Here is a 23,934-nt window from a genome sequence, read left to right on the forward strand (position 1 = left end):
TGAGAGGAAGGTATTAAAAATGCTCGTTTTAAGCATGAGTTAAAACACTGCTGCTCCTCCCGCCCGACAACAATGCCATTTGTGAACTAAGAGGCGTCAGTTGCCATGCATACCCCGAATGTTGCCTAGAGTCTTATTATATTTAGAGTAACATTAAAATCTAGTTCATTAAACACGAGAAGTTTTTATACAGCACGTATCTGGAACTCGCATATTTCAAGGTGGCAATAATAAAGATGGAAACGGAAGGGCCGGCAGGCAAGAAAACATGAACGGGAGTGGGAGGGCGGGGGAGGGTGAGGAGGCAAAGACTGAGGGAGGGGGCGGTGGGGTGGGGAGAAAGGGAAGAAAATAGTGTTAGGAGTAAAGGGGCCAATAGCCGTGGAAGCATACAAATGATGAATGAGGAGGGACAAACAAGCCTTATTCTTATTGCTTCAGTTTCAGTTCTTTTTCTCATTCTTTTGCTGTGTTGTGTTATTTTTATTCTGAGATGCAGGTGGAAAGCGCCGGGACACTCTTTTCGAGTAGCCGTGCGCTATAAAAGAACGCTGTAACATAACATAACAATTGGAAGGCAGCATTTAAGACAAAAGCCAATGGGCGGAGTGGGCGGAGCTTCCACACTACAGTATATACTGCATATCGTCCAAAGCGATGGCAGCGCATTCGCGCTACAACGCTAGGCGAGACCTAAAAGAAAATAGTGTCAGGAGTAAAGGGGCCAATAGCCGTGGAAGGATACAAATGAGGAGGGACTAACAAGCCTCAAACCAATCAGAAGGCAGCATTTAAGAGAAAAGCCAATGGGCAGAGTGGGCGGAGCTTCCACGAAGCTTCCACACTACAGTATATACTGCATGCCTCACAAAGCGATGGCAGCGCATTCGTGCTGCAACGCTAGGCGAGATCTTAAAAATATTGAGGGAGGCAGATCCAAAGCCCACTGTAAATATATAAGGGGCAATAGGTCTGCTTGACAGCTGGGTTGTCAAAACCCAGAAAGAACAAAGGTATAAATGAGAAAGACAAAATGAAAATAGGAGAACTGTGAAACTTATTTTAAGAAAGTTTAGAACATTTACTTAAAAAAGTAATGAAGGAATTCAATTTGCTAAGAGAGCAATGAGATAATGGAGTCAAGGTCGATTGGATTAATCGAGGCATTAATGCCGAAACGTATTACTTGAATAAGCCCAATAGGAAGGGAAGACTCTTGTTCCAATTCAACAATAAACTGTTCAACATTAATCATAGATGGGTTGATTCCTTTTTACTTTATAATTTAAATAATATATATCTAAAGGTCTTTAGCTGAATTCCTAAATTCCTTTATTGACTTCCCTTTAGCTGCAATGTAAAGCTTTAAAGTAAAATTAAATGCCACACCCTGCTTCCGATTGCAGACACGTTAAAAAACTCAAAGATATGTGAGATACAACTTATCAATTTCGCTTTTTTAATGTGGAGTCATAGTAGAGCCTGTTTTTATATAAGGGTACATTTATTTTCTTCAAAGAGAACGATTTATAAATCTGTGCTCAGCATAGTTTCTTCACCGTCATTTTTATTGGCTGACTGTTATCTTTAACCGCTCAAATCAGGAAAATATTTTTTGCCCTCTCAGCACTCTATGGAAGTGTAAACATATTCTTGCAATCTCCTTTATTAGTGTGCTCCTTTACTCGCAGATTGATGCTCCCATACCCTTCCTGAATTATTGCTCCCTTCTCCTTCTCTCATTAATTGCTTTCGCCAATGCACTCAGCTTGTTATTGCCTTAATTTAATAACATTTTTTCCCGTCCCACCTTAGTTTCCTCTGTTGCTCGCCTGCCCTCCCTTCCTGTTGCTCCCTCTATGTTTCCCCCAACCACTCCTCTGGAACTCCCTCCATCATGGTAAAAGGTAATGCAAGTGTATATGTATGTCATCACACTGGACCAACATAGCTTTATTACTCAGGTGCACACATTCATGATGACGCATGCATGTGCACGTCATTACTCCTTTTTCTTTTTTGTTTTGATGATGCGAACAGCATTGGCAAAGTCAATAGGTCTGCTGAAGCGAGACCTTTAGACTTTGCAAATGCTTCTTATAATGGTTTCTGGATTTTACGATTTAGCAGGTCGTCTTGCCCACTCATAGGACACAGCAGTAAAGAGAATGCCGCTGCCCGCGTCCCACGCAGTGGGACATCAGCAGGGCAGCTCTCTAGTGGCCGCCCGTCGCAGCCTTCCCCCTCCTTCTGCCTCGTGCGCGAGGCCACGCCCAGGGAGGATATCTCCCAATGAGTGTGAGGTGGAGGCGGGCCGTTAGGGGGGCGAGGCTTGCCCCCCCTACATAGGTGTCCCCCTCGCCCAGTTCCTCCTCTGCTTCCTGCGCGCTGCTCCTGCCCTGACACGCGTTTTTACCGGCCGTCTGCGTCATGCTACTTTGATCGAGGCCCCCCCCTCAGCTTCGTCGAACTCTTCATCAGCTTCGGTGAGTCTTGCTAACCTCTCCCACCCCGGCCCTGTCCCTGGGCATGACCAGGTGGACGGGGCCCTGTGGCCTGGGAGGCCATGGGTGTGGGGGGCGCAAGCTGGCCCCGTGTCCCTGCGGGGCAATGCGGGTGTTGCTGGGGGGCATCCTCGTGGCGCGACCGCTGGGTGGCAGGGTGGCGGGTGGTCCAGTATCGGACCGGGCGGGGGGCTGCGATTCGTAGCGGCAAGGTGCGTTCACCCATCCCATTATTTTGGAGCTATGGCCTCCGCACCAACACCCCCCCGCGCGCGCGGCCGTCTTGCTTGGGGGTCCATCGCGTTGGAATGGCACCAGGCCGTGGGGGTATGCGTGACACGGCGAGGGTCGTGCAGGGCAGCAGGAGCGTCGTGGGTAGAGTGTGGGGGGCTTCTCTGTTGCGGATTGCGTGGGCGCTCCGATACGGGGGTTTGAGTGGCGCTGGGGGCAATGCGCAGCGCGAATGGGAATGCTCCCTTGTCCCGCGATGTGGACACGTGCCATCGAGTGCTGTGGCGCGTGGGGTGGTTTGGACATTGCGTCCCATCCTGTGTTTCTGGGCGGTGGCTTGCCTTTCCACGTGGATTGCCAGAAAACTGTGTGTTGCCCCCATGCAACAGCAGCTCTTCATTGGGGACCCTGAGCAGTGTGCCAATATCATGTGTGGCGTGAATTCAGGGATCGTGTGGGGGGCTCCAGAAGTCCCGGTCGCAGGTAGGCGGGTTCGTGCCCTCGGGGTCGCGGCCATTTTGCAGTGGGCGGGGAAGCGCTTCGGTGCCTCCGGGTCGAGTTTGCGCCATAATAAGATAGGCAGGTGTTTGCCCCGCTCTGCGGTGCTCTTGCCGGCGCTACAATATCCCATCGGTTTAAGTTTTGAGCATAATGGATAAGCTTGCACTTGCCTTTCGGCGCTCGGTGCATTCGGGTCGAGTCGCGCCTAGTGGTTGTGCGGTCTCCTGCCCCCGGTACGTTGCTCATGCAGGCCCTCCAATGTTCTGGGCCAGTTTGGCGGGGTGGTTGAAGTGCTGGCAATCAAATATGCTGAGGTTTTGCCCCGCTTTACGGTGCAATTCTGTTCGGCGCTCAAGACCGTCGGCTAGTGCCGCGCATGGAAAATATGCAAGCATCTGCCCACGCGCCAATAGGGAGGAGGGCCCTTTTTTCCCCGCTTTACGGTGCTCGTGTGGAGCGCCCCAGGGCCTTCGGTCTGGGTTCGCGCTATATAGAGGCCAATTTATTTTGCCGTCCTGGCGCTCAAATCCCATGGCCCCCCCCCCTGCATCTTCTCGTGACGGGCGGTGCACTCTCGGCGGGTCCGCGCGTCCTTGCTGCACACCGCCTTCTCCCACCCACCCCCCCGTTACACGTGCGCCTGCGTTTGCTGCCGCCCAAATACAGTTCTCTTTGTGCAGCCTTCCCGGGGCCCCCCTGACTCGGGTGTTCGAGTCTGCAATCGCATAAATTCTGTTCTCGTCATGCCGCTTGGTTTGGCCTCAGCGGGGGGTGTGTTCTCCGAGGCTTCCGGGCAGCGCCCCCAACATTCACCCGACAGTTAAAGAACGGGCTTTTCGATGACTGGTATGCAATCGCATAAATTCTGTTCTCGTCATGCCGCTTGGTTTGGCCTCAGCGGGGGGTGTGTTCTCCGAGGCTGCCGGGCAGCGCCCCTAACATTCACCCGACCGTTAAAGAACGGGCTTTTCGATGACTGGTATGCATGGCGGGCACATTATAAATCGCGCGCTTGCACACACAGCTGCCCCGGGATACACAGACACCTCGGAGGCGTGCGCACAGTGCCCAACTTGTACTACCGCCCTGCGCACACGGTACTAGCACACACTGCTGCCCCCCAATATATAGACTCCGTTAATACGCGCGCACTATGATGGTATATTGTTGCCGGCTTTCGAGATGTCCAACTTGGGGGGGAACAGGCAACGCGGCGCACGAGTGTGTCGGGTGCCGGCTGTGTGGTTATGTATATATTTAGTGCATTGCTTCTCCCACCGTTCTAACTCCGCTCCTTTCCCCATCTACAGATCCGGTGAGGGGCAGCCCACAAACGTAGGGCCAGGTACCAAGGAGAGGGCGCAAGGGGAACGCGCGCTAGCTGCGATTTCGGAGTAGCCCACCTGCAATGGAGAATATCGGGACACCGGGTCCACTGTTCTCCCAAGAGACGTCGGTCGAGGAGACGCAGTCGAGCGCACCGCAAGAAGGGGTGTGGGAGGACTTTATGGCGTTCGCTCGTGAGAAGGGCACGGCGTGGGCCCAAGGTTTCCTTGAAGGTCGTAGGGTGGAGGATTCGGGCGTGGTCATAACCCCCCCCCATCCGAGGGCGTCCAAGGCCTATCGGGGTCAGAGCCCTGGAGGTCCACCAGGGTGCGTAAGCCCACATCTAAAGACATGCCCGAGGCCCCGCCGGCCAGGAAACGACAAGCGACCGCATCACGTACTGTCCCCACGGCAGTCGCAACACCACCGGTGCACGACTCTGCCACAGGAATCACTGACATGGCCCAGATGGGCAAAGCCATGGACCAGATGCTTAGCCTCAAGTCCGTCTTTCAGAGCCGCTTGGATGCATTAGCTGCACCGCCGCAGTTGCCCACAGCGCCGGGGCCCGCACCGGCCCAGGCACCCGTGCTCCAAGTCTGGGCCGGGCAGAGTACGGCCGTGGAACAGCGTAATGGTGAGCCTGGGGGAGCCCCGGGGTTCTCACCTTCAGGGAACACAGGTCCCGCCACTAGTACCGCAGCAAGTACACCCCCGGCTATAGCGTTGGCTTCCCCACCACCCACACCGGCGACTGCTACGCCCACCACCCCTGTAGCTGCAGAGTCTACACCCACCGTGGCACCGGGTGGTGCTGTGTTAGGAGGGGAGGGCGTGGGCCAGGTTCCTAAACCCCTTGTCACCCAAGCGCCATTGGCATCAGGCCGCTGTTCCCTGGCATGGTTGGTACCGCAGGCCGCTAAGGAAGGGATATGGAGGCGAGAGTATATAGACATTCTAACATTACTTATGCATGGGTCGGCAGGGGTGGACACAAGAAAGATGGGGCGTAAGGAAGAGGAAAGGGTCAGATATCAGCGATGGCCGGACAAGACGATCGAAAATTGGACGTCGGCATTTAATATATTAGCAGCTGTAGTAGTGCAAAAATTTCCGGAACAGAGCGAGGCCCTCATGCAGTACGCCAGCACGATCCAAGAAGAGGCGAGGCTTTCTGTGGGGTTGGGTTGGTTTTATTACGACCAGGATTTCAGAAAAAGGATGGCCATATGCCCGGACCTGGGGTGGGATCAGAAGGAGATTCAACTCTGGGTAGAACACATGTGCCGACCCACTCGGGACAAGAAGGATCAGGCATATAAGGGGCAGGGGGAGACAGTCGACGGAAAGAGGGATCAGTTTCCCAGGTGCCCCTTTAAGCAGCCTTTTCGGGGGGGCAGGGGGCGGGGCCAGCGGCAGGGCAAGCGCTTCAATTCCGGCACATGCCGCCTTTACAACGGGGGAAACTGCACCTGGGGGAGGTCATGCAAATTCGCACACAGCTGCAGCAAGTGCGGCGCACAACACCCTGCTACTGCTTGCCCCCCCAGCCAGGGCGCACCACAGCCTGCTGCACCCAACAGGACAGATTCCCAACGGCAGTGAGATCACACATGTACCACCCCCCCCGCCATTCCTCCCCACCGACTCCACCGCCCCCTGCTCTCCTGAGTTCACCGCACAGCGCCCCAGCCCCGCGAAGGGTCCTTCCCCCATCATCCTGGGAAATATCCTCCCGCTAATTAGGCGTTATCCACTGGTGCAGGACGGGGCCTTGATGGCGGGTGGGTTCATTGATGGATTTAGGATTCCCTACAAGGGGCCGCTGGAGTCCAGGGATGCTCAGAACTTGAAGTCAGCTAGGGACATGCCCGGGGTGGTGGACCAAAAGGTACCGAAGGAGTTATCAGCAGGAAGGGTAGCTGGACCGTTTAGCAGCCCGCCCCTGGACCATTTCCTGGTGTCCCCGCTGGGAGTGGTGCCGAAAAAACAACAGGGCGCCTACCGCTTAATTCACCACCTATCGTACCCCGAGGGTAATTCTGTGAACCACTGGCTGGATGAGGGGATTTGTTCCGTGGCATACTGCTCCCTGGACATGGCCATTGATATGGTCAGGAGAGTAGGGAAGGGGGCGTGGCTGGCTAAGGCGGACATTGAATCCGCGTTCCGCCTGCTGCCGGTGCATCCAGCCAGTCAGCATCTGCTAGGCTTCAAGTGGGCGGGACAGTTCTTCTATGATCGCTGCATGCCGATGGGTTGTGCTGTCTCCTGCGCCTACTTTGAAGCCTTCAGCTCGTTCCTTCAGTGGGCCTTGGGGGACCTTCACGGGATCACGCAGGTGACCCACTACCTGGATGACTTCCTATTCTTCGGTCCGGGTGGGACAGACGAGTGTGCGGTAGGTTTGAGTCGTTTTGAGGAGCTGGCAGAGTTTCTAGGAGTTCCCCTTGCCCCAGGTAAGACCGAGGGGCCGGCGCAGGTCTTGACCTTTTTAGGCGTGGAGCTAGATACGGTAAAAGGCGAGTCGAGGCTCCCCGCCGATAAGGTACTGGGCTTGTTGCAGGACATCCAGGCGCTGCAGGGCAAGGACAAAGCGACCCTAGGGGCTGTCCAGAGCTTGATTGGCAAATTGAACTTTGCAGCAAGAGTGATTCCAGCGGGAAGGGTATTCTCAAGGAGGCTGGCGGGGGCCACGGCAAATGTAACTCAGAAGCACCATTTTGTACGTTTGACCGCCGGTTTGAAGGCTGATCTCGCAATGTGGGCAGAATTCCTCATTGGTTTTAATGGGACGGTGATTTGGAGGGCCCCGTGGATAGCCAGCCAGGAGCTTTGCTTGTTTTCTGATGCGTCTGGAAGGGAAGGTTTTGGGGTGATCCTGGGGGAAGAGTGGTGCGCCATGAGGTGGCCCAACGTGTGGCGTAGAAAGAGGGTGACACAGAACATTGCGGTGTTGGAACTCTTTCCAATTCTTGTAGCGCTGCATCTCTGGCGGGCCACACTGAGCAACATGAAGGTGGTCTTCTGGTCAGACAACATGGCGGTGGTGCACGCCATCAACGGCCTTACTGCCTCGTGCCCGCTAGTCCTGAGTCTGCTGAGGGAGTTAGTCAAAGAGGGTCTGCGCAGCAACGTTGAGTTTAGGGCGCGGCACATCGCGGGTGTACGGAATGTGGCAGCTGACGCTCTTTCTCGCTTTCAGTGGCTCTGGTTCCGAGAGGCCTGGCCGCGGGCAAGGGCGGAGATGACACCATTCCCGGACCACCTGTGGCGCTTGCTTCAGTGGGGGAAAGACTGAGGAAGATGGGGGAGAGGTCCCTGGCGCCAGCGACGCGGAGGAAGTACGACTCACAATTAGCCACGTTCAGAGCAGTAGTGGATGCGCTGGGTGGCTTGGCGTTGGGGACAGAGGATCAGGTAGAGGCCTTTGTGGTGTGGGCCAAGGAGAACGGCAGATCACACTCATGGATTTGTGGTCACCTGGCAGCCGTGCGCCATGACGCCAGGTTAGATGGGAGTGTCGACCCAACGGGGTCATCCAAGATTAGGGTGGCCCTGAAGGGCTGGGCCAGGGAGGAGGGTAGACAACCTGACACCAGGGCACCCATTGAATTCCGGGACCTTCAGCTCCTCCTGGACACGTTACCCCTGATTACTTTCTCCCCGTTCGAAGCTAGGCTGTTTTCAATGGCGTTCTGCCTGGCATTCTTTGGTGCATTTAGGGTTAGGGAGCTAGTGGCAAAATCTAAGGCTGACCTGTCTGACACAGCGCTGGGGATTGCGGATGTGGCCCTCAATGTATCGATGGAGCTCCGGATTCGCCGATCAAAGACTGACCAGGCGGGGAGGGGGAAGACAGTTGTTCTACAGACCCTAGGGGACAACAGGTACTGCCCGGTTCACATGGTCAGGGAATACCTGGCCTTACGCCCTGCGACCCCGGGTCCCTTCTTGATTCATGCAGATGGATCCCCCCTCACCAAATTTCAGTTCGACCGTATTCTTGGTGCCACTCTGTCCAAGGCTGGCCTTTTGGGGAGGGGGCGCAGATTCTCCTCGCACTCCTTTAGAATTGGCGCTGCCACTTCAGCGGCAAAAGCTGGCCTGGGCCCAGAGGGGGTAAAAGGGGTGGGGCGTTGGGAGTCCGATTGTTTTAAGAGGTATGTTCGCCCTTGATGCTGTATGGGTAGATGAGACCCTTCCTACCCTGGGTCTGTTCCTTTTCGCTGAACGTATCTAATTTTTGTGTGTAATAAAGATACAACTACCTAAAAGCTGCTTCATCGTTTCATTGACAGGTCACCAGGTTTGGTTGATGGGACACTCCTACATCACGAGGCTGGAACGTTGGGCAACACACAGGAACTGGTCGCAGAATTTTGCTAACACACATTTCGTGTGGCTGGGCTCCCCGGGGATGAAATGGAGTGAGGCCCGGGGCATAATTGAACAGCGTCTGGCTGTTGTGGGGGTTCTGCCAACGATTATTATCTTACACCTAGGGGGTAATGACCTGGTTTCCAGGGGAAGGAGGGCCCTGCTCCTGTCCATGCAAACTGACTTGCTAGCCATTAGCCAGGCTGGGGGGTCATGCGAAGTCTGGTGGTCGGAAATTGTACCCCGCAGGATTTGGAAGGGGGCCAGGTCCCCGGCAGCAGTAGAGCGGTCACGTAGAAGGGTCAATAGGTCCATGCAAAAATTCATGGAGCGCAGGGGCATGGGCTTCATCGGACATGCATTGATCCAGGAGAAGGTTGAGGGGTACTACGAGAAGGACGGGGTGCACTTGTCCAGGGTAGGGATGGACATGTTCCTGCTTGACGTGCAAGAGGCGCTAGCTAGCAAAGGACATCAGTAACACCTATGGAGGGAAGGGGGGGCTCTGGCAGCGACGGTAGCCTCCCCAGAGCTGTGGCGGAGTTACAGGGCGATCTGGAGGCAGACGGGCACAGTAATGGTACCTCTGCGACAGGCGGTACAGTAAGGGTACCCCTGTCCGGCACAGTAAGGGTGCCCGAGCCAAGGTCCACGAGCCGAAGGGGGTTCTGGGAAGACCGCGACGGCGCCCCGTTAGTCCTTCGGGCGGTTGGGGGGCCTGACCAACCGGGGGTGTGCCACAACACGCTCCGCCCCTGTCAGAAGGGGCGGGAGTAGGAGACAGATCACGTGACCCACTGGATGATCTGAAATAAATATGTGCCGCACTGCCGGGCATCGACCCACCGTGCGTGCTGGCTCACCAGGCGGGCGGAGCAGCGAGGGGCTGCTTGCCCTGGATCGCCCGTAAGATAACCCATTTATCGTCATACTTATGTTGTATGAAATAAACCTGCAGCAGTTCTTCACCCACAATGAAAGTGTCAGTGTAATCCTTGGGTGACGTCTGTACATGCGTGTTGAATGAAGCGGATGACGGTGTGGTCACTATGTAGGAACTAAGTATAAACGGGGATAGGCAGGACTTTATGTTGGCCGGGTCCTGTCGGTGCTTAGCACAGGCAGTTCTAAAAAGCAGGTGCTGAAACACTCCCTATCAGGCTCTACATTTTTGCCATCAACCTCAGGATGAAAAAAATATCTTGACTCTGCAGCAGTGCCACTTTTCACTGCATTTGAGGTAACTTCAGAAAGACTCGTTATAAATCTTTCAGTCTCATCATTTCAAAACCCTAAATATTTTCAATGTTCGATACAACGAAGCCATAGTTGTTGCTTATTTATCTTAGGCAAATAACAACCATTGACAAAGCCAATAGTTAAGGTTTGTTGTAGGTGTAATGTTACTTGTTGTGTTATATAACTGGATGCAATGACAGCAGCAGCAAAATGCCAGTCGGGTGGGACACTATGCTGAATACAGCTGTTAGTTTAGATTACATGTTTTTAAACCATGCCCTTAATTACATCTGCCACGCCCCTTGGAGAGACCCCCACATCCCCCCACCCCCAGTCTTTTCGTTCCACTTAATGCCCTGGGGGTAGGGAACAGTTTCAGTGTATGCACAAGGGGAAGGAGAGGTTCCTAAGAGAGGCCAGTGGCTGCTGATATGGGTAGGTCCTATCAATTGGTAGAGAAGAACAACACAGCTTCTTTGGAAGGAAGGGAGCATCTGGAAAACAGCCATCTCTAACACAACAGTGTAGGGAATGTGACACCAGGGTGGATGTGAGCAGACTGGGTAGCCCCAGACCCTAATCTGTTAAACTGCTTTTCCATATTTCACTATGAAGGAGTCCTTTGCAACCTGCAGGCCGCCCCAACAGAAGCTGAGGTGCAGACAAAAACACAGAGTCCAACAGAAACGTCTTGACACAGGAGTAGGATCAGCAAGGGGCTAGCAAAAAGTTGTTTCTGTCCCTGGTGTGAGGGACCTGTGCTATAGGCTTCTTCCCTACTCTTTTTTGTTTTGCACAGTTTTAAGAAGTGCCATGTTTTTTTACCAGAGTAGCGTTATAAGTGTCAAACAATATTTTTTAGGATTACCAATGATTTTGTACATAAAGTTCACTTTCATTTCTTGTAACAATCATACGTGAGTATCCTGAAAATATGACGTAGTTACAGCCCTCATGGACCTACAATGGAAACCCATGCTTTATACCATAAGCTATCCACATTTTTGCTTTAGGATTAATGTTGTAGAGGGGTGGTGTGTTGATGGGTACAGCATCAGTGATGTAAGGCACTAGAAACGCGTCCTAGTATGCTTTCTGAGCAATATGAAACCTCTGCTGTGATCCCAATATTGTAGCTCCTGTGAAAGCCCAGAATGGGCTGGACTACAGACAGGGTCACTTTAAGTATATAATATCAAAATTGTTTGTTAGTGGGAACCCTGCAATAGCAATTTCTCTGCAAACGCGCCCCATTGACATCATATAATCAAGCCACACCCAGCGAAAAATGCATCTGTGAGTGTTGAATATCTTTGAAAGTGCATGAGACTAACAAAGCTCCTATTAATGTAGCTATGCTTTCACATTGTAACATTATCCTAATATTTTTCTTGGAATAACTAAAGCTAAAACAAACGTTTTTCATCGCGCATTTCTGAAGTTACGATTGATTATATAGTAGTGAATTTGCATTTATATAGCGCTTCATACTTTTAAGAAGCTCACTACACCCTAGTGTTTACTTGGTTGAAACGATGTTGAGTTGCAGTGTGGCCTATGTGGAAAGACTTTTTGTGGCATATGTGAAGGCAGGGCACTAATTTTATCATGACATTGACGCTTCCCTTAATAGTAAAGATGAGTTACTCCTGCCTTCATACTAGTGTGTAAACACTTGAACACTGACAACATTCTAGTGTACGACCTGCCGTGGTCAAGATATATGTATCTGTTTTTAAGACTACTGAAAGAGGTGGTTTTTAAAGATGGCTGCCATTTGACACTTGAGTGACATGGAAAACAGTCAACTATAGTAGTGCTGTGCAATGCTGCTAGAAGTGCAGGCAACTAGTGACTATACAGCGACACCGTTACTCGGCATTGGATAAAACAATAGGTAATTGATCATATTTTGTTTACCGTGGCACCCCAAGCACTTTGCAGGGCCACTGGAATTTTGTGGCAGGGGAGGATCAAATTATGTAGCATGGTAGACTAAATTAGGTGCCAAGAAAAGGTAAATTATGAGGTGTAATGCAGTACATTTTGCGATAGTATTGCTTCATTATTTTGTCATTAGGTTGAGCCTAGAGTCAGTGCGCATGCGCTGCTCTAGAGTGGACTTGTAGTGAAGTATGTAATAGAAGCTCCGCACACTCTCTGCCTATATTTGCCATTAGCTTGTGTCAGTGTCCTTCGTAAATGCTGGCATATGATTTGTAAGCAGGCTTGTTAGTCCCTCCTTAGTACCGCCTTGTCTTAATTTGTAAACAAAGCAAAAACCAAAGAAATGATGGACGGAGTGTTGAACATTGCAAGCACTCACCCCCAGTCAACTGATCTGGATTTAATCCATCACCGTTCTTTAGCCCACTCTGCCACCCCAGTTCAGACATGGCCATATGCAAATCAGTCTGAACCTGTGCCTCATGGGAACAGTCCAGCCCGAACTGTCAAGCCATGTCTTCCCTGGACCGGAAACAAGCTTCCTAGGACCGGTTTCTGGCATTTCAGCCGTCTTCAGCCAGGCTTGCTTGAATCCAGTGGCAAAGTGAGCAAGGGACTCACGTCTGAGCATACCCTGCCAACTTATGGCGAACAAAGCAAAAACCAAAGGAAATGATGGACGGAGTGTTGAACATTGCAAGCACTCACCCCCAGTCAACTGATCTGGGTTTAATCCATCACCGTTCTTTAGCCCACTCTGCCACCCCAGTTCAGACATGGCCATATGCAAATCAGTCTGCCCCTGTGCCTCATGGGAATAGTCCAGCCCGAATGTGTTTAATGTGAAACTTACGATATCCTATCATAAGAGTAGTATTAATTTTCTCGATATCAACTTTTATATTGAAAATGGCCAAATTGAAAGCAAACTCTTTAGAAAGGAGACTGCATGCAACACAGTATTGCATGCTTCCAGTGCCCATGCAAGTTCTGTTATTAACAACATTCCCTTTGGGGAACTTACACGCATCAGGAGGAATTGTAGTGAGGAGAGAGCTTTTCTCTCTAATGTCAGGGAAACTAAGAAAAGATTTCAAAGCAGAGGGTACAGTAGTAAGACTCTTGACAAAGCTGAAAAAAGAATTTTATCCACCACTAGGGATCTGACCTTACTTGATAGGCCCAAACCTCGTGATAAGTATAATAATATGGCAAGATTTATCACACAATATACTACACATAGTGATAGTATATTCAAGGCCTTTAAGAAAAATTGGCATCTTTTGACTTCTATCACTGGGCTAAAAGATTGCATTTCTGATATACCTGCTTTTACATACAGAAAGGGTGTCTCACTGAGAAATGAATTGTGTCCTAGTTACATCACTACCCCACAGATGAGTGGTACTTGCCTTCCCAATAAACCTAAGGGTTTTTTTACTTGTGGTAGCTGTAACGTCTGTCCCATGGGGAAAAACAAAACTAAGACTTTCTCCTACAACAGTACACGTATCTTTAACATCAATCAATTTATCAACTGCAATACGACCTATGTAGTATATACCTTGGGATGTGACTGTGGCATTATTTATGTGGGAAGTACTATTGGCTGTTCTCTCTGTTTAGAAAAATATATAAGAATAAAAGAAACTTAAAAGACTTTCTATCAAGTTTGGACTTCTTACTGGTACACCTTCCTCTTTTTCTGTCAAAAAAGGTTTTCATTTGGATCACAGTGGAGTCCCTCTGCGGCGGACTCTGGAAGAATTGTGCACAGGACTCTTATTTAATCTATAAACAAGGATTGAGGTGCTGAACCAGTGGTCAGCCGTAGTTGTGCTTTTTATTAAGTACTTTTGGCACCTTCACCTGGTGAAAATGTCAATGCCACGTTGGGATTCCTTCAGCAGGACATGGCAGCAAGCTGTAGCCAAACATGGTTCTATGAGGCAGAATATCCTCTCTGCGATGTCCCACTAAAACGGATATGCTGCTCTGGGAAAGGTCTGAGTGGGAGAAACTTCAATCATTGGCGCACCTTAGTCAGATTGACTTTGCAGGTTTGACCCTGACCTTTCAGGTGTCCTCACATGTTTCCACTGCAAATGCTGCCCTTCTTCTGCATCCCACAGTTCTAGAAGTGTATTGAACAGGGTGCGCAGGTGTGCTATATTGTTTGCTGATATTAGCCAATGGATGGATGTGATTGATGGTCCCTCCCTAACCAATAGGAAATAAGTTCCAAGGGGTAAACCTACCTACTTTTGTGGTGGTTCATGTGTGTCCTATGGCAAAAAATGCCACAGTGCCCCTCTATGACTAAAACCAATATGACAGAGCATATCTTTAACTCTGCATGGCACCTATGCTCACCCATGATGTGGTCACTCAAACCAGTTCTGGGTGTAGACCTGGGATTGGTGCCTGGCTGACAAGAGGGATAAAGGAGAGGCCCCAGTGTTAGCTACATCTGCCGGTGACAGTGTAGGGTTCTTTAAGTTAATTAAGCTCATGGGCACAGTTTGATGGTCATCCGACCAACGATACATTACACCTCTCCACACCCAAGGCTTTTGTCTCAGCTCTAGGAGCTAGTTCACACCTCATCAAGTGGGCTATTCAGCTCCTGCATAATAGTTGGAAATTCATGCAAATGGGCTTCTATAGGCTTTAGGCAAGGTAGAGGTATCTTTCTATTAGTACAATTTCCAAAATACTTATTACAAACCTGACACTAGCACTGAATTGGACTTGCAATAAACATTTTAAAAAGTCCAAAAATAAACTTTGTAGATGTTTCCTACGTGGAGATTGCATTATTGCATTTATTATTGCATCCCAGTGCTATCATATGAAGTCATATGGAGAGGTGTGGCTCACTGGTGTGGAGAGGTGTGGCTCACTGGTTAGAGGCGGCAGACCCGTAAGCAGAGGACGGCCCAGGACCAGGGTTCGATTCCCGATGCGGCAGGGTCGTGGACCAGGGTCAGCGGGCTCGATAATTCTCGCCTCGGTGCCTACTCCAGTCAGGGACCACACTCGGCAACTCTGGGCATTAGCTTGCCTGATCTTCACAACGGCCCCCCCAGACCGCCGGGGATGCTTGGTCACACCTTAGAGATACCCATTAGGGACCATCTCTCAGGGTGAGCCAGGACGGGTTCCCCAGCGGTCGAAGCGCGGAGATACTCCTCCGGGAGTCGATTCAAGCGCTATATAAACCCACAATTAAATTAAATTAAATTAAATTACAGTGAAAATAGCTTTTGGAGCCTTATCACCGTAAAGACATGTTTAATATTTAACCTTTACATGTCCCAATTTTTAATACCATGGTCCCTGCCTTAAGTACCTGACCTATTAACATTTAAAAGGAGGGTTGAGGGCTGTGAAAAGGGGTTATTTCACAGGTCTAATAAAAAAACTGCACAGGCAGACTGCTGTGGTAATCCTGAAGTTATGTTTGCACTTTCACTCTAGTGGGAGAAGAATAGGCCTGGGAGGAATGTTTGATTCCACCGGTAGACACAGAGGATTTTACTAATTCTACTTTACTCTTGTAACGTGGAATTACTTAGAAATACCGCCATTCGGTCAGCAGAATTATTCTGCAGTAAACTACGTTTTTAAAGAGGGCTGGTAGACAGAGCAGTCCCTCAATGTTTAATAAAACCACTTCAGATTAAAGTTTAATCTGCAGTGGTTTTTAAACATAGAGGGACTGCTCACTCTTGCGGCCCTGTTTAGAGACCACTGTAGTGCATATATCTTGCCGTCCTTACATATTCTGCAGTAATTACTGCAGAGTATGTAAGGATACCGAGGGGTATGCAGAGCAGTGATTTCTAAACATAGAGGGACTGCTCCCTCTTCCAGCTCTGTTTAAAAATCATTGCACAGTACAACAGTGCATACACCTTGACTCCCTTACATAGTCTACAGTGATTACTGAAGAGGATATAAGGGTGCTGACAGGTATGCACTGCAGGGTAATATACAGTTTTTATAAAGTTTAGAAACCAGTTCACACCACACAGCGGTGGAGCCCTTACATACTAGAGTATGTCAGGGTGCCACGAGGGACATGGCTGCGAAATTTTCTCAGTGCGAAATGCATTATCGCATCCATTTGTTAATGTGAGTGTGTATTTTGTGCTAGGAAAATAAAGCCAAATCACCACTCTGCCCCTTTGCGGAATCGCGCAGAATTTTAATGGAATTCCGAGGAATCAAATTCCACCCACCTCAAGAGCAGAGTAGGTCCTGAAGTACATTTGTGACACTAACCATACATGCCTAGGGTACACTTTGTACCATATGATGGGACTTACATGTATGTTATATATGGCAGTTAGGTTTATAACAATATGTCACGATTTTGGGGGTCAGAGCACATACCCTGGGGCCTAGTTAGCAGAGTCCCAGTGCCCAGAGTCAAAAAGAAGCAATAAAAAGTAGCAAAACGTGGGGATGACCATGCAAAAGGGGCATTTTCCTTCAAACAATATAAAACTTTATTCAATGATTTATCTCCTGTATATCTTTACTTTTAGATTTTGACCCTGCTCTTGAATCCTTACTCCTGATCATGACCCACAATAATCAGGGGTTGAAATGCCGCTGGCAATTGGACTGATTTAGAAAAAAAATGTTTTTGCAATATTAATAATAGGGACTTGCATTACACAAAACAGAAAAATAAAGTTTACTATTCCTCCATTGCTATTTCTTTGTATCATACACAATCATATTTTTTTTCTGTGTTAACAACTGTGGGATCACATGCTCTAACATAAACCCCTTTTGATTAAGAAGCCGTGTTTCACATCCCTCCAACAAAAGTTTGAAAAAGTCACCACGAGAAAACATTAAAGGTAAAGTATATACCCGGAATTGTTGCAGTGAAATAGCTTTCAAAACACCATACCTGTCGTACCCTTTTCTTAGAACTGCCTACTCGAAAAATTCCCACTGTCTGTAGACCTGAAATAGAAAATAGGGCTTAACAAGAGATGCAAGTAATAAAACGTCATTTGAATCATACATTGGTTACACGCTTACTGGATGACAAACTCAAGTACAGAAAGGTGATAGCCTCTTTCTCTATCTGAGAATATTGATACTTGTCTAATACAAGTACCCATGTTCCCTCCCCTCATGTGCATGAAGACCTTATTAAGAGTAAATTCAATATCCTTGGGCATATTTCGTCGCCAGCTCAAATACATGGCTGTCTTCCAAGACTTCTCTTGTATTACTGGTCTTGTCATAAGCATATCATAATGTCAGGCTAGGTCTGTCCTGATACAGAAATAAATTTAGCAACGGCAGCGATGGGGCTCTGAAAATTGTGAGGCTTGGCTGAATCCACCTTGTGTCGACACTGGTCTGCATTGTTGTGTTTGATTTACCCTTTTATCTGCCCTTGCCCGCTTGCACTCACAGTTTGCCTAACACTGTGTATGGGGTTGCCTATAGGTTCCTGGTTTTGAAGACAATGCGGTCTGTCTAAGAGGCCCTTTGCCAGTCAGTGTGGTATATTCGAAACTAGAGAGAAGGAACATGTGTGAGGCATAACACATCTTCAACCAGGAGTTGCAGAAGACATTACCTCTTCGTCCCTCTTGCATTTATGAATCACCTAGTGAGGCCCCTGAGCCTCCATTCTCAACCCCTTCCCAACATATTTAAACCCTTCTGCCCCTCTTCACTTCCTGTTTCCTTTTAGTGCGTCAACTTCTTTCAGGGAAGGCATGGTGCACATGTTAAATCACTTGGGCAGCCCCTGTATTGCCGTGCAGTGCCGTTGAGCTCGGGAGTGGCATGATTTGGTCTCATAGTGGTGCTGAGGGGCACCCATCTCCAGTATTCATCATTTGGATACACAGGTAATGGCAATAGTTTCCCCTGGGCCCGTGAAGTGATCGGCGTCTGCATGTTGTGTGGTAGACTTGCTGAGGATTAGTTGTGCTGCCCGGCCGGAGGTCTGCAGTGCCTTCCTCCAGCCACAGTGAGTGTGTCTGGGTTACTAGGAGTGACCAGTAAGTGGTTTAGCTTCGTGTGGAGCGGGATATTCAAAATACACCCAGCATTCTGTCTGCTGGTTTTCTCAGGCTGCTGGGATTATGGCAGCTTGAGTGTGGGTATTTTGTATGTTAAAAAATAAGGCTTTACTATTGGGTATTGTACACATGTCAGCTGGGGATTGGCCAGGCATGTTACAAGCAATTTATACAGATTTGGTGTGCTTTGGAGGAAGTTGCTCCCCCAATGGTATCTCTTTGGGGACCATTTATTTGGGAGATGTTTTTCTGTTGTTGTCTGTGTTGATTAACTATGGAGAAGCGAATGGGGAAGAGGTGTAGGTCAAACTCTCCTGATTCAGAGGAGTAGAGTGGTAACTGGCAGGATGTGTATGCAGAAGCTGGTTGTGCCCTGGCTGGGGTGTCCATTTCCCAGCCTGCTGCGGAAGTCCAGGCAATGATTGGTGCTGTAGTAACTAAAGCCTTGGTTGAAAAGCATAAGCATAAGCGTGCGTCAGTCCAGTTGGAAGATGATCCGGATTCTGACTCTTCAGCTGATTCCATCGCTGAGAGGCATGTGGTACCAGGCAGAAAGTTCATTTCCAGGAATTAAATGGAGGAGATTCTATCTCATATCAGAGTAAATCTGGGCATGGTGTCACCTACGGTGGAGCGGGCTGCTGTGGCGTTATTTCCATAATTTGCTAAACCTGCAGCTCTCATTTTACCATTGCACCCAAAGATCAAGGAGGTGATCTTTAATTCCGGGGAAGAGCCAGGGCATAGTAGATTCCCCAATTTTCTTTAGGTGGGCTGGCAACTTATATATCGACAACTATCATACCTACAGCAGCCACAATCGATCCAGGAACAGAAGTTGCCTTAGCAACCAAACTCATTCTCTCTTTGGCTGGCGCACAAAAATTTGTAACGATTGTCAAGGCATATATCATCCTAAACGTCTAGCAACAGATTCGGTAAAGCTATTTGGCCAAATAATCACTTTTATAAGCAGCACTGAAACATCAAATATCATTTTGTCTGGGGACTTGAATCAATACTTAATGGGATAATCAGACGAAGATGAAGCAAGATTCCAAACTTCATACTGCAATATACCAACACAAGGCGTCTTCACCCACGGGAAAACCAACAAGACAAACAGAAGTCTTCTTGAGGACCTGGAACACTCCAATCTCAGGCCCTTAACGGAAGATTTGCAGGCGACACTTCTCCTGTAGCCAGTTATTATACTGCAACAACTTCCTCGATACTGGACTATACCTTTACTAGTCTCTTGTTTTCATTTATCATCAATTTCAGAATGGGGGACAAGGGAGATAGTGATCATCGCCCACACGAAATAACTTTAGACACAACTGCTCCCTCTGGGATCCAGCTTGCCTCAGTCTTGGGCACCATCTAGAGGTCAGACTACAAGAGAATTAAATTCACGGCAAATAACATCAAATCCCCGTCAGAATCGGCATTGAATCTCATTCGTTCATATCCGACAAATATGGACTACATACAAATCTTGGAACACTTCACCAAGACGCTTAGCGAAATACACACGTCGCAAATAAAAAAGAGGCACACTCTGCCATTTGAGCAAGCGAAACGGTTAACTGCAGCAGACGGCACGCAAATTAAAAGCCTCAAAAGAACTATAAACAGCTCAATAAGATCCTTGTGCCATGATCCTGGGAACCTCGTGCTACTCTCCTCTTTGCGTCAACCAAGAACTAATCAAAAGAAGTTGAAATGGGACATTAACAAAACCCATGAAGATGACATCTGGGCCAAACTTCTTCATAACATAAAACAAAATGACAGCGCCCGCTTCTGGAAAATGGTGAACATAATCATCAACCCGCAACGTGGGGGATTTCTATCACACATATTAGAGGAAACCTGGTCTAATTATCTGCACCCTCATTTCAACAACTTTACAGCAGGCTCCCTTCACCAGGACCAGAACAAGGCAGCTCCAACTGACCGCGATGCGGCTAATCTAACAAACAACAGATTCTCATATATATCCTCATACGCAAATCAACTTCTGGAGGAAACATCAGAAGAAGCTGCACACTTGTCAATTAAGCAGCAGATCACAAAGGGGAGAAGGGAAGGGGCACCAGGTCCGAATGGATAGCCGCCCGCTCTGTTCAAACAGAGGGCGTCAGAGTGGACAAGAATACTTCCCCCAATATTCCTGGAAGTTAGACAATGGAGCGTCATCCCTGCTTCATGGAAAGGATCCACGATCGTTCCTATCCACAAAAGTGGCGATAAGGCTTCTCCCAGCAATTATCGGCTAGTGGCCCTAATCGATAATGAGGCTAAATACTTTGCGGGCACATTGTTGGAAGAGCTTACAGCCTGGGCGGATACGAATGATATAATTCCATTAAATCAGACAGGCTTTCGTAAGGAAAGTGTCACAACAACGTAAATCTTGACATTATCTCTGCTCATAGATGCCACAATTTCGAAGAAAATGCAGCTGCACCTTCGTTTTATCGATTTTAGCGCCGCCTTCGACAATGTGGACAGATCAAGACTATGGGTGAAGCTGGCAGGCTGGGGGATCCCAAATGCTCTTTTAAAAATGATAATGCTCCTCCATACTGATACCTGGGTTCAGGTCAACGTTGGCACAGGGACGCACTTGACAAGGAAAGTAAAAACAACGAAGGGCCTCAAATAACGTTGCGTGCTGGCACCCATGTTGTTCAATTTATTCATAGCAGACCTTCCCCAATTACTCAACACCAGCAACTCTCACACATCTAGGATGGGGGGGCACAACTCTGTCCAATCTCCTTTACACAGATGACGTAATCTTGCTCAGCCATACAGTAGTAGGCCTGCAACATCTTCTCAACAGCATGCAGGACTACGCTGAAGCAAACAAGCTGTCAATCAACTTAAAGAAAACTAGAACTATGTCAATTAACAATAAAAGGAAGGCAGAGAGAAGCTGGCAGCTGGGCGGCACACGAATAGACTATGCGGGAGTCTATAAGTACCTAGGTGTTTACATTGATAAAGAAGGAATATTTGCCCGACACCAAGAGGAGATCAAAAGAAAGGTGTTGGTGCCAGCACTAACCATGAAAAGTTTAACATCTAAACTACTGGGCCCAACATTAAGCCCCCTACTAAAAGTAGACCAGGCCAAAATTCTTCCCACAATTACTTATGGTAGTAAAGCCTTAAGAGGGAGCGATGCAAAACTGTTGGACACAACCTTAGTAAAAGCATACAGAACCACCTTTAACCTCCCAAACTACACTTCCCCAGCGCAAATTAGGCATGGGCCAAATACGGTGCGTATATCAACTGCTGGAACAAATTTAGACTATCGGCCCCCAAAACTCTAAATACGCTTCTATGGCAAGATCTTCAGCAGAGGGAGGATTATCCTGCAAGAAGCTATCTTCAGGAGGCTCTAGTATGCACTGGACTTTTGGAACACGCAGATCCACAATTCAGCTTTTGAGAAATTAGTGTGGAAATCCTTGAAGAAGCTGGCACTAGTGGAAGACAAAGCAGCTTTTTCAGTAAGATCACATGCCTGGATGACCGTGAACAATTACAAAGTCTTGGCCCCTCAAAAATATTTCAATCTGGGCTACCCGAAATCACAGAAATAAAAATTCTTAAAACTTCACCTTGGCTTGATCCCGTGCACTCAGAACCTTCCACCATGGAAGAGGGAGCCATCTCGAACATCTTGTAGTCTGTGCAAAAATGGCCAGGGTGACATTACCCATTCATTATGCTCCTTCAAGGAGCTGACACAGGAAAGGAGACAGCTGCTAAGAGTCCTCTTAAACCAAAGGAACATTCGCTCAAGGAGACAAGCAGTTTTGGCAAGCTTTGACACAGCAACACCTCTATTAAACTGTAGTCTAATGAGATTCCTAAATGCAGCTGAGAAAAAAATGCCATAGAACGCCTAAGCTCCACTTAGCCGCGACTACTGTGTGCACTCATAACTATGACATGAGACTGCCACCATTAAGGTCGACCTGGGAAACCTCCATACAAGCACTTGGATTGAGTTCTCAATAATGGTCTCCTTTTTCAATAATAGCACTACCCAGACAGAGCAATGAAGCCGGGCAGAATGCATAATTTACATTGAGAACTATGTGTATGAAGAACAAATCAATGTTTATCTAATAGCAATTTAACTGTTTTAACTTTAAGGACACATGAATTTTTACAAATATGAAATTATTTTCTTATCATGATTTTATTGTATTATCTGAAACTTGTATTGCAATGGTTTTAAGTAACTATGCAAATGTAATAATAAATTCATTCAAAATGCATTCAATTCCATTTTCTTCAGAAGTCCTATGCACTGGAACAAGGAGGTATGCTGATGTCACCTTCTGTTAAAGTTGATTCTATATTGGCTCCTCTTATTAGTAGATACTCATTAAATCCTGATGACAGTTTTCCTTCGGATCATGTGGAGTGCAAGGTAGATGGTGGACTGAAGAAGTAATTAACTGCATCCAATCTGGTTCTCAGGGCTGCCTTCTATGGGGTCTTGACAGTTCTGTCCTTCGTAAAGGATTTTGGGGATTTGGCAGAGGACATGCAAGAGAAGTCAAGTGTGTTGGATGTCCTGGTACATTTGGAACAACATGCCAAGTTCCTGGCTGATGTATCCGCGGATGTTATTAAGGCAGCTTTTGCGGACTCCTCCTCTCCTATCATGGCTCGGCAGAACCTCTGGCTACTGGACTGGAAGGTGGATCTGGCTGAAAAGACTTCTTTCTTGAACTGCCATTTGAGGGTGACAAACTGTTCAATGAACGGTTGGCTGGTCTGATCTGGAAGTCCTTCAAAGATAAAAGCACCCTTGGTCCTATGGTCATCTTCAGGGACATTTTTAAGGCTTGTAATCACTCAATTCCAAGGAACAACACAGATTTCCTCTGAAGGACACCTGTTCCAATTCCTTCTGCAGGAAGCGGTTCCAGCCCAAGAGGGGTAAAGAGCAAGATGTCACCCCAAGACTGGCCCTCTAGTCAGCACTCCTGACTCCTAAAGATGTTTTTTTGTAGCTCTAACATCTGCTCGCTGGCTGAGGGCGCTAGACTTGTTGTCTTGTCTGTCTCCTTTCACTCGTTTCTTTGAGGACAAGATTGTTCTTAGGTTGGACCCTAGCTTTGTGCCCAAGGGGAATTCTTTGGTTCATCGCTAGCTGTAAGTGAGTCTTGCAGTGTTTTTCCCTGATCCTCAGTCTCCTGAGGAGGTGGCACTTCATTCACTGGATGTGCGGAGTGTGGCTTTGATCTACCTGGAATGGGTGAAGGAGTTCCAGGTTTCCTCCACTTTATTTGTGAACTTTTGGCCCACTTGGAAGAGAGATAAACCTTCCACTCAGACCTTCAGCAGATGTATCAAGTCTGTGATTCTGCCCGCATATGAGCATTTTAATCTGCCGTCTCCTCTGGGGATCCAGGAGAGGTCTACTAGGGGCATATCTGCTTCTGTTGCGAGGATCAAGGGTGCTTCTGTGCAGGCTTCTGTTGCAAGCATCCAGGGTGCTTCTGTGCAGTAGATCTGTTGGGCTGTCATTTGGGTAGTGCTCTCTACCGTTGTGACACATTATAGTGCGGTTCAGGGTCTGGAGGTTCCGGAATTGCTGGGTTCCAAAGTTTTGGCTTCTGTGTTGTAAACAGTTTTTGCTTAAGGATTTAACTTGTGTTTGCATATTCTGTGCCGTTGTCCTGGTCCATTTTGGGGCTTGAGTTCAT

At 48.4% G+C, this 23,934-nt stretch overlaps 1 protein-coding gene across 5 annotated transcripts in view; it reads right to left on the reverse strand.

Moving 5' to 3' along the window:
• The window catches only part of LOC146823290 (rho GTPase-activating protein 6-like), a 1,132,600-nt gene that overhangs the window by 168,517 nt on the left and 940,149 nt on the right, over window positions 1-23,934 (reverse strand). For all 5 annotated transcript variants that reach the window (XM_085607628.1, XM_085607627.1, XM_085607629.1 and 2 more), the window contains one exon: window positions 17,056-17,111. In XM_085607628.1, the coding sequence (XP_085463754.1) occupies window positions 17,056-17,111 (56 nt within the window). The remainder of the gene's footprint in view (window positions 1-17,055; window positions 17,112-23,934) is intronic.

Source organism: Triturus cristatus, chromosome 5_2 (assembly GCF_964204655.1).
Source record: "Triturus cristatus chromosome 5_2, aTriCri1.1, whole genome shotgun sequence".
NCBI lineage: Eukaryota > Metazoa > Chordata > Amphibia > Caudata > Salamandridae > Triturus > Triturus cristatus.